Source organism: Coffea arabica, chromosome 3c, assembly GCF_036785885.1.
Source record: "Coffea arabica cultivar ET-39 chromosome 3c, Coffea Arabica ET-39 HiFi, whole genome shotgun sequence".
Lineage (NCBI taxonomy): Eukaryota > Viridiplantae > Streptophyta > Magnoliopsida > Gentianales > Rubiaceae > Coffea > Coffea arabica.
In genome coordinates this window covers 40,499,732-40,509,774 of record NC_092314.1, presented here as the reverse complement: position 1 = coordinate 40,509,774, position 10,043 = coordinate 40,499,732, and the positions used below count along the sequence as shown (strand labels likewise).

Below are 10,043 nucleotides of genomic sequence, written 5' to 3'. Positions count from 1 at the left end.
ATATTGCAAACCAGAATAACGACTGATAGGGTGTAATTTGTTAGTAATTTTATTATTTATTTCCCCTTTTATCCCTGATAAATATTGTGTTAATTGCTGATATTTACTCATATTTGGTATCTGGACTTAATTTCAGGAATGAAGCAGAAAACTATCGAAAAGGAGGGACTTTATGAAAAATTGGAGACTTCTAAGGGCTTCAGTTCTTGGGCCCTTGAATTGGTGGGGGACCACAAGTTAGTGGAAGGCATTTAGTCATTTGGGCTCTTCAAAGAAAGCAACGTAGAGAAACTTGGAAGAAGAAGTACTTTGGAGGCTTTGTCCACATGTCTGGGGACCACCTAGATAGCTTTAGTCTATCTTTCTTTTGTTTCCTAAATAGGGATAACGTAGGGGAGGAAGAGACCACCTTTTAGTTTAGTTTCTAGTTTAGCTTTAGTTTTCCTTTCTTGTCTTTTTTTCACTGGCCTCTGACACACGCCAGGTGTTTGACAATATTCCCCAACGGGAAAAACACCATTTTTCCTTTGCAATCCATTAATTCGTGTGGTGATTTAATTATGCGGCGTAGCTAAGCCTTCCTTCTAGTCAAGGGGACAACTGACGATTTGGTTCGACAATTACTGTGAGATCGAATCTGTTTTAATTATTTTCTTCCTTTATTGGTATTTGTATGTTCCTTGATTTTAATTGCTATGGCCTTGTGTATGATTGATTAGTGCGCAATAATTAATTATTCATATAGGCTATTTTTGCTAAATAGGGATAATTGAATCCGTAATTGTTCGTTATCTCTATCTCAGTAGCAACTGGCGTAATTGGGTTTATGTCAGGGGAATATACGATCTAGTTTAAACAAACCCTCGTAGCGTGTTTGTTAGTTAGGATTGGGCCTTTCTAATTATTAATGCAATCTAGAAATTAAATCCTACGGTCGTACCTAGGGTTGTTTTTGGGTTAGAGAAATAGCTAACGGTCGTACCTTAGCTATCGATAAATTAAGGAAAGGTTGGTTGTTTATCGCGTGCATGACAACTATAACCAATCTATTAATAAAAGTTGGAATTATCTGCGAATCAATGATCAGTGCATGAACCATTTCTGAAGTGTACCCTTGGCTAGAGCTTCTCTTAATTATTTCTTTGAATTAATTACTTTCTGCAGTTAATTTGTTTAATTGGCTTTTAATCTCAAAACCCCCCCATACTTCGGACTCTAGAAGAAACGAATTATCCCCAATCCCTGTGGATTCGACCCTGCTTATCACTATCTACAGAAATTATATTTTGCTTGAGCAGGTATTTATTATTGCACAGGTTCGGCACCTGTCAATTTTTGGCACCGTTGCCGGGGACTGGCGTTATTATTTGTTTTTTTTAAGTTCATTTTTTGTCCTAATTTCCTGGTTTTCTTCTAGTGTATGCCTCGATCTTCTCGTACAGGTGATTTGATTTTTGACCCTGAGGTAGAGAAGACCGCGCGTAGAACGAGGAAGGAAACCAGACAGCTCAGAGAGGAGCACTCCAGTGCTGCATCTCCGAGACCTGAGCCAGGAGTTGACCCAACAGATTCGTTTGGTGACACTTCAAGTGACTTTGGCCAGGAGGGAGGAACCATGGCTAATGCACGAACATTAAGGGAGTTGGCTGCCCCTAATTTAAATCAGCAGCCTCTATGCATTACCTTCCCCACCTTAAATGATAACACTCCATTTGAACTAAAATCTGGTCTGATTCAGCTTTTACCCTCTTTTCATGGTTTATCAGGTGAAGAGCCGTATAAGCATCTGCAGGAATTTGATGTCGTGTGCAACAGTATGAAGCTCCCGGGGATCTCAGAAGAGCAAATAAAAATACGGGCATTCCCTTTCTCATTGAAAGACTCTGCAAAGGACTGGTTATACTACCTGCCACCAGGTAGCATTACCACGTGGGATCAGTTGCAGAGAAAATTTCTAGAGAAATACTTTCCTGTATCCAGGGCGGCAAGTCTAAGGAAAGAAATTTGCGGGGCTAAGCAGCACCCAGGGGAGTCACTCTATGAGTATTGGGAGCGGTTCAATAATTTGTGCCATAAGTGCCCCCAGCACCAGATAAGCGAGGAGCTGCTCATACAGTATTTTTATGAGGGGCTCCTTTCCAGAGACAGGAGCATAATTGATGCTGCAAGTGGAGGGACACTGGTGAACAAAACCCCTCAGGAAGCACGGGAGTTAATGATAGGTTGCAATTTATTCATTTATTTTATTATCATTTTCCCCTATTACCTGACTTGATGTGGATTAATTGCTGGATTCTACTCATTTTTCTTAATTTACGAATATTTCAGGGAGTAGATCGAAAATATGATAACAGGTGTCAAATTGACAGGAAAAGAATTCAGATGATTAAGTTTGTCCCAGGGGCACTTTTGGAACAGAAGATATCACGCCCACTTTGGTAAATTCCGCGAGGGAAGGTCACCTGGGAGGGCTTGGCTCTGCTGGAGGGGCGCCGCAATTAAAAGGGAAAAAAAGAAGGAAGTGGGGCTGTTTTTTCTTTTCAGAGCTTCCTCGGCTGTAGCTCAGGAGAAATGATAGCTTGACTTTTCCCTTGGGTTCTATTTTTAGCTTCAGATTCTCACGGATGATAGGAAAAAGCATTGCTTAGCTTGAGATTGTTGACTTTTCCTCTAGAAATGCTTCTTGCTTGTCATACGCATGGCAGGCATTAGAAATTGGTAACTTTTGACTTTTCTTCATGTTAAATGCTTAGAGTTTTTCTACCTTTCCTCGTAAGCCATCCGTAGTGAGGCAGAGGATCATTTCATGTAACTTTGCTACTTCCCCCTGGTTGGAACGGATTGAGTTCTCAAAAATCAATGACAATGGTCGCAGCTTTATCTTCAATTTCCCGCGGGCTTAGTTCATCCAATATGAGCTAATCCCCTCGTTCTAGTCAAGAAACAACGGATGCTTTGGGTCACCTGAAAATCGTGAGATCGATTTAATTTAATCTTTCCCGTTTATTTATTGGTATTCGTGTATTCCCTGATTATTATGCTTATGGTTATTTAATTAGTTGATTGTCTTGGATCCGGATAATTAATTGATTTGGTAATCTATTGTCAATTGGGGTATTAAATCCGTAATTGTTTAATTACCTCAAAATAGTGACAACTGGCACGATTAGATTCGTGTCAGGGGGATACGCGGGCTAATCTAAAATAACCCTGGTAGTGTGTTATTTGGTTAGAATAGGACTCCTCTAATACGTAAGGCAGTTGGGGAATTAAATTCTACGGGCGTACCTAGGATTATTTCTCAATTAGAGCAGTGATTAACGGGCGTACCTTGATCACCGACACAGTAAGGAGGGGTTGACTGCCATCGCTTGTTTGGTAGTTATAACCTATTTATTGGTAAATAATTGGGATTGTCTTTGCTTCGATGATCAATTAGGTGAACCATTGCTGAAGTTACTTCTTGGCTAGATCTTTAGTTAATATTTCCTTGGTTGTAGTGGATTGCCATTTGACTTTTAATTGCCTACTTTATTTTATTTTTGATTGTTACCTTGTTTTAATTGATTTAGGCCTTTAATTATTGTTATCCTGAGTTCAGTAAATTGTGGTTCAATTTCTAGTTAGTTGTTTATTTTTATTTTCTCATTTGAATTTATTTAATTATCGTCGTTCCCACAAAATCACCCCTGTGTTACTTTGGATTTCTTAAGAAACAAATATACCCAGTCTCTGTGGATACGACCCTACTTGCCCTGTCTACAAATTCATAATTATTTGTGAAAAGGAATAACCATTCCATTCGAGTATATCGGATCAAGCAAACTCTTCGGGAACAGGGTGAATCAAGTAACCCATTGCACACCTAGAGTCCCTGCTCCAGTACTTGGAATTGGGTTTTGATCATTTTAACTGGCAATTAGGTTTAATTTTATTATTGCACAGGCTGACGACCTGTCAGTTAATAGAGGGGATGGCAGAGAATTCACAACAATTCGGTACAAGAGAGGATGTCCCAATATGTAAGCTGAATGAGGTAGAGACACCCTATATGCAGTAGCAGCTAACTGAGTTGACCGCGTTTGTTAGGCAACTGGCTGTGAAAAATGCATCACAAGCCAGGGTATGCGGGATTTGCACTGGTCACTCTGCAGACATGTGCCCAATGATTCAGGAAGAAACTGCAGAACAGGTGAACATGGCTGACCGCGCGCCCGCGCCAAGGAAGCAGTACGACCCTTACTCAAGCACCTACAACCCAGGGTGGAGAGATCATCCCAACCTCAGTTATGGAGGGAATAGGCAATCCAACTTTACACCGAACAGACAGTCTAACTTTATGCCAAATAAGCCAACAGGGTATCAGCAGCAATACCAACCCCGACTACCTCCGCCCCCAAGCTCTAGTCCATCTTTGGAGGAGATGATGAAACAAATGATGACAACCATGGCGCAAAATCAGCAAAGGACGGAGGCAACCATTACGCAAAATCAGCAAAGGACGGACTCCGAAATGCAGGATATAAGGAATCAGATAAGTCAAATGGCCACAACAATCAACCGTTTGAATTCCCAGAACCAAGGAAGGTTGCCATCCCAACCTGAACTGAACCTGAAGAACGTAAGTGCAATGACTTTAAGGAGCGGGAAGGAAATTCAAGGGCCCGAACTCGTGACTCCAAAGGATAAGGATGAAGAGAAGATTGAGAAAGAACTTCAGGCAGAGAATACAAGCACCAAAAATCCAGTGGTACTCCCTGACCCGATCATAGATGTTAAAACTGATCCCCCTCCATTTCCTTGCAGGTTGGAGAAACCAAAGAAGCAGGACAAAGAGAAAGAGATCCTAGAGGTGTTCCGCAAGGTAGAGATCAATATCCCCTTATTAGACGCCATCAAACAAGTGCCGAAATATGCAAAATTTTTGAGGGACCTATGTGTCAACCGAAAGCGGCTGAGGGGAGACGAAAGGATCATTGTTGGGGAGAATGTGTCAGCAGTTCTCCAAAGAAAGCTTCCACCAAAGTGATGGGATCCAGGTAGGTTTACTGTCCCATGTAAGATAGGTAATACTCTGATTAGGAATACCCTGCTGGACTTAGGAGCATCGATCAACGTAATGCCTAAATCTATGTATGTTTCTCTGAACCTCGGTCCATTAAAAGAAACCGAGATAATATTTCAATTAGCTGACCGAACAAACGCATACCCTGATGGGTTGATAGAGGATGTGCTGGTCAAAGTTAATGAATTGATATTTCCGGCTGACTTTTATGTACTTGACATGGATGATGATCATTCCCCTGACCCCTCACCTTTGCTACTAGGTAGACTCTTTTTTAGCACAGCACAGACAAAAATTGACGTTAATAAGGGTACATTGTCCATGGAATTTGATGGGGAACTAGTCCACTTTAATATTTTTGATACAATGGAACATCCTGTTAACTCTCACCCTGTGTTTTGCTATTCATGGTATTAATCCCTCTGTGCAAGAATTGTCTGAGTTTGCTTGTAGGGATAAATTCAAATTTACTGAGAACAGGTATAAGGGGATGAAAGCACTGTATGAGGTGAAAAGGAGTAGAAAATTAAGAAAGAAGGCTGTACTCAAAGGCTATTTGGATCCTGGAGGAGGGCCACCGATTTCCAGGAAAATTGAGTTACACCAGATTGAAGAGTGGTGTTCAACGTCTAGCCAAAGACGTTAAAGAAAGGCGCTTTTGGGAGGCAACCCAAGACTATTTGTTTCAGTTTTCATGCATTTTTGAAGTTTTAGTTAAGTGTTAGTGTCAATTAATAGTTTGATATTTGGTGGCAGGGAATTAGTAGTTAGACGTGCCCACGCCAGGTGGTCGCACCTGAGGGAAAGGAATTTTCGTTCAGGATCTGCGGACTCCATGGCAGTTAAGCGTGCCCACGCCAGGTGGTCACGTCTGAGGGGAAGGAATTTTCGTTCAGGATCGCGGACTCCATGGCACGCCCATGGCAGTTAAGCGTGCCCACGCCAAGTGGTCACGCCTGAGGGGAAGGAATTTTCACTCAGGATCTGAGAACTCTATAGCAGTTGAGCGTGCCCACGCCAGGCGGTCACGCAAAAGAATCAAAAAATTTTTGGAAAAAAAAAGAAGCAGACACAAATTTTTTTTTTCAAAGGGCATGAAGCCCTACTCTTTCTTTCTTCTTCTTTCTTTTCTTTTCTTTTATTTTTCTTTTTTCTTTTCTTCTTATTCCTTCTTTTCTTCTTTCCCCTCTTTTGCTTTGTCCGCCGCTGACCATCCCACCCAAATCATCGACCTCCACCACCACATCAGCTCCAACTTCGTCCGCCGCCGCACACCAGCTCTCCTCCAACTTTTTCCATTGACGCCACCAGCCGCCGCTAGCCCTCTCTCTTCCATCTCGCTGCACCTCAACCAGCAGTCCTGCTCAGCCGTGCCTCTCCCCGTTTCGATCTCTCCTTTCTTGCTCGCCGCCAGCGCGCCTCTTCCTCAGCTTAGCCCGCCGCCTGCTGCTGATCACCACGCCGCACGCCGCCACTCCTCGCTGATCGCCGCCCGCCGCTCGATCTCCAGCAGCCATCAGCAGCTTTCTCGCGCGACCTCCTTCGCAGGCAGCCCTTGCACCAGCTGTAACAGCCATCCGCAGGCTGCCGTGATCCTGCACCCCAGTGCCCAGCAGCCAGGCGCACAGCACGCCGCGCGCCGCACGGACCAGCAGCCATCAGCAGCTTCTTGCGCAACTCCACCGTGCGCGAATCCAGCCCCTCAGCGGACCAAGCCCAGCAGTTCGCGCTTCCAGCCGAGCCTCCTCGCGCAACAAGAGTGGCAGAGCAGCAACTCAGCCTCCGCGTGCTTGCCAGAGTGCGTGCGACACACACGCGTACTAGGTCCTACCCTGCTCTCCATTTCACCCACGGCCAGTCAAACACCCCTGGTGATTTCTTTCTTTAATTTTCTATCACTAAGTAGCTGATGCCAGATTATTAGTTCTACTTAGCTGAGGACAGATTTGTTTTAAATTGTTAGCTGATGCCAGATATTTTGTGGTTAATTTGGGTGCTGTGATATCATCTGTGGTTGGTTGACGACTATTTGACCAAATTTGGGGTAGAATCTGAAGTACTTGGGGAAATTTTTGTTGTTTCCATGTTTAATTAGTTGTTGGGTGCAGATTTGATGTGTTTATCAACTTAATTGATTTTTGGGTTGTTAGTTTCTATTTGTGCAATTATTGGTGTTTGGAGCTGTGTTTGGGGACCCCTTGCTTTGTTGACTAGTTACCGCTCCACTTTCCCCAGTTTTACCTTATCTTTGCCATCTCTCCTGATATTCAATGACCAAACCTAAGACTAAAGGCAAGAACAAGCCTTCCACTTCCACCCCTCAGCCTACGGTCCCCTTAGGGGGACCTGCCCCCTCGACTGGGCCGGGAGGACCTCGGACTCGCCTTGGGCGGAATAGGGAGGTTCATATCTCCTCTCCGGCCCATTTTGGCGGTCATTTGACCTTCACCCGGGTTGCCGACAAGGAGCGGTATGCCTCGGCTTGCACAAGGAAGATAATTCCTTGTAAATACATCCATGGCCCTACACTTGATTTGCTGAACCTGAGGGATGAGGTCACGCAACACTTGACTAACGTAGGCTGGACCCGCTATACTTCTATCATTTTAGCTGCATTCACTGAACTGACGTGGGAATTTTATGCTACTTTTGAGTTCAATATTCCTGATGAATTCTCCGTTGCCACTCCTGGGGTAGTGAGGTTTCGATTAATGGGTAGAGAGTTCACCCAATCTATAACTGAATTTAATTTGGCTCTTGGTTTCATTGATATTCCCTACTCCCAGAGTGAGGAGTATATGCACAGTGTGTGCGAGTACTCGGAGCCGTTTTTCTCTCATTACCTTGATTATTGGGGAGATTTGTCGGTTGACCGACACTGCTATGACCCCAGTCAGTCTAAGGCTTCTTATCTTAAGAGCGCCGCCTACCGTTATTTACATAGATTCATGGCCTATAGTTTCTCAGGTAGGAAGGATAGCTCGGGTACTCTGACCAAACCCGAGTTCTTTTTCATTTGGTGCATGGTCACTCGGACTAAGGTCAATTTGGGTAGCTGGTTTGCCCTCCACCTCTGCACTGTGCTAAGTAAGAAAAATAAGCCATTAATCTTAGGCTCATTTATCACTCAATTGGCTGTAAATCTTGGGGTTTTGGACTTGAATAATCATAATTTGCATCGTGCTTGTACTATGGAACCCCTCGATTTGGTTTGTTTGGAGAAAATGGGTCTTGTGCGACAGGTGAATGGCGTTTTTCAGTTTGCTCCCTCGGGGCCAATCTCTGTCCCTCCGAAGCGCAGTGCTTCCAAATCCACTGCCCCGGAGGCTGCTGGTCCTTCCACGGATGCCCCCGGGCCGTCCTCTTCGCCACTTCCCACGTCTTCCTCCGCTGATACGCAGATTGCAGCCCTTCGGTTCCAAATGCAGCACATGGACACTCGTATGGATCGGATGGAGCGTCAAATGGGCGGGATGGCCCAGAATTTAGCGCAGTATCTCCATCACGTGGGCTTCCGCCCACCTTTTCCTCCACAACCGTGATTCATTTCTGCTCTCCTCCGTTTTTAAGGGAAGTGTCGTTGCCCCGGTACCTGTGTTGTGATCTTTCTTTGCTTACATTGAGGGCAATGTAAGGTTTAGGTGTGGGGGAGGGTTAACTATACTTTGGTTGTGTTTTTAGCTGTCAGATTAAATTTTTCCTTGCCTTAGTAGTCCCTTTCTTTAAACTGTGATGAATGCAATTGAGATATGAGTATACGTAGCAAGTTCATGCCATGAGGTGCTCTACTTTCCTTGATACGGAATTGATTGATGAATATGCTGAATTTAACATCAATTTGACCACTTGTGCGATTTTTTGGCCTAATTTTTCGTTTGTTTAAGTGGTTATTGCACATGGTTTGTCATTCTAGAACTTGCTCGGTTATGCGTGTCAAGATCACATTTAAATGAGTTTAATGCATTGAAATGATATGGCACTTAGGAATGAGCCATTTTTGGACTTACTTCAAACCAACCCTTGGATTATTTACTACCATTAGGGAGCCAAGTTGAGCCTTAACTCCTATTCTTCGCTTGAGACCCCAGTTTTTAGCCGTAAACCTCTTTTTAGACTTTCTTCTTGAACCCCGTGTGAAGAAGTGCTTTGATTCCACTATACAGAGTTTTGGAGTATTATTTGAGAGGCATTACACCTATCTATGAAAAAAAGAAGAAAATCAAAATAAAAAAAAAGGGGTTGGAAAAAATAGAAAGGAAAAAAAAAAGAGAAATGTGAAAAGAAGACAAAGTGCAGGAAATCAGCAAGTAAAGTTGATTTCTATGGTGCTGGTTGGGAGTTATTAAAATTCTTACTCGAAAAAAAAAGAGGAAAAAAGAAGAGGAGAAAGACGAGTCGAAGGTTGTGGCAAGTGCCAATTTTTACTTCGATTGAGGGATGGTTGAGGTGCCTTGAAGTTCCCAATGTGCAAAATCTGTGTAGTGAGTTTCTGAGCACTTTCTTTATACTTTTACACCCTTTTTTATTCCTTTTTATCCTGCCCTCTCACCCTAACCCCATTACAACCTTTCAAAGTCCCTTGATTGCTGCATTGAAATTCATAAGCAAGTGGTGACGATATGATATATGAGCAAGCCTATGGTAGTGTCATTCTATTGTGTTAATTTGAGAGCCATCCTATATACATATCCTACACACTTGGAGTGAATGGGTGCATTTTAACTGCGAGAATTGTCGAGTTGGTATATTCTGATTTCGATGAGGTTATTGGGAAATTTGGAATGCCATTTTTGGTATGGACTGCTGTAAATTGCTTCGTATCTTGATTGTACTTCTGAGATAATTATGCTTGAGGGCAAGCATGATTCAGGTGTGGGGGGAATTGATAGGGTGTAATTTGTTAGTAATTTTATTATTTATTTCCCCTTTTATCCCTGATAAATATTGTGTTAATTGCTGATATTTACTCATATTTGGT

The 10,043-nt window shown here is 43.1% G+C and overlaps 1 protein-coding gene across 1 annotated transcript; it reads left to right on the top strand.

Annotated features, from left to right (window-relative positions):
• The first annotated feature begins 1,420 nt into the window (after window positions 1-1,420).
• On the top strand, window positions 1,421-5,029 carry LOC140037978 (uncharacterized). Its single transcript, XM_072083166.1, has 3 exons — window positions 1,421-2,182; window positions 3,946-3,998; window positions 4,090-5,029. Exons 1-3 carry the CDS (start codon window positions 1,421-1,423, stop codon window positions 5,027-5,029), a joined length of 1,755 nt encoding a protein of 584 aa, XP_071939267.1.
• Window positions 5,030-10,043: the final 5,014 nt, after the last annotated feature.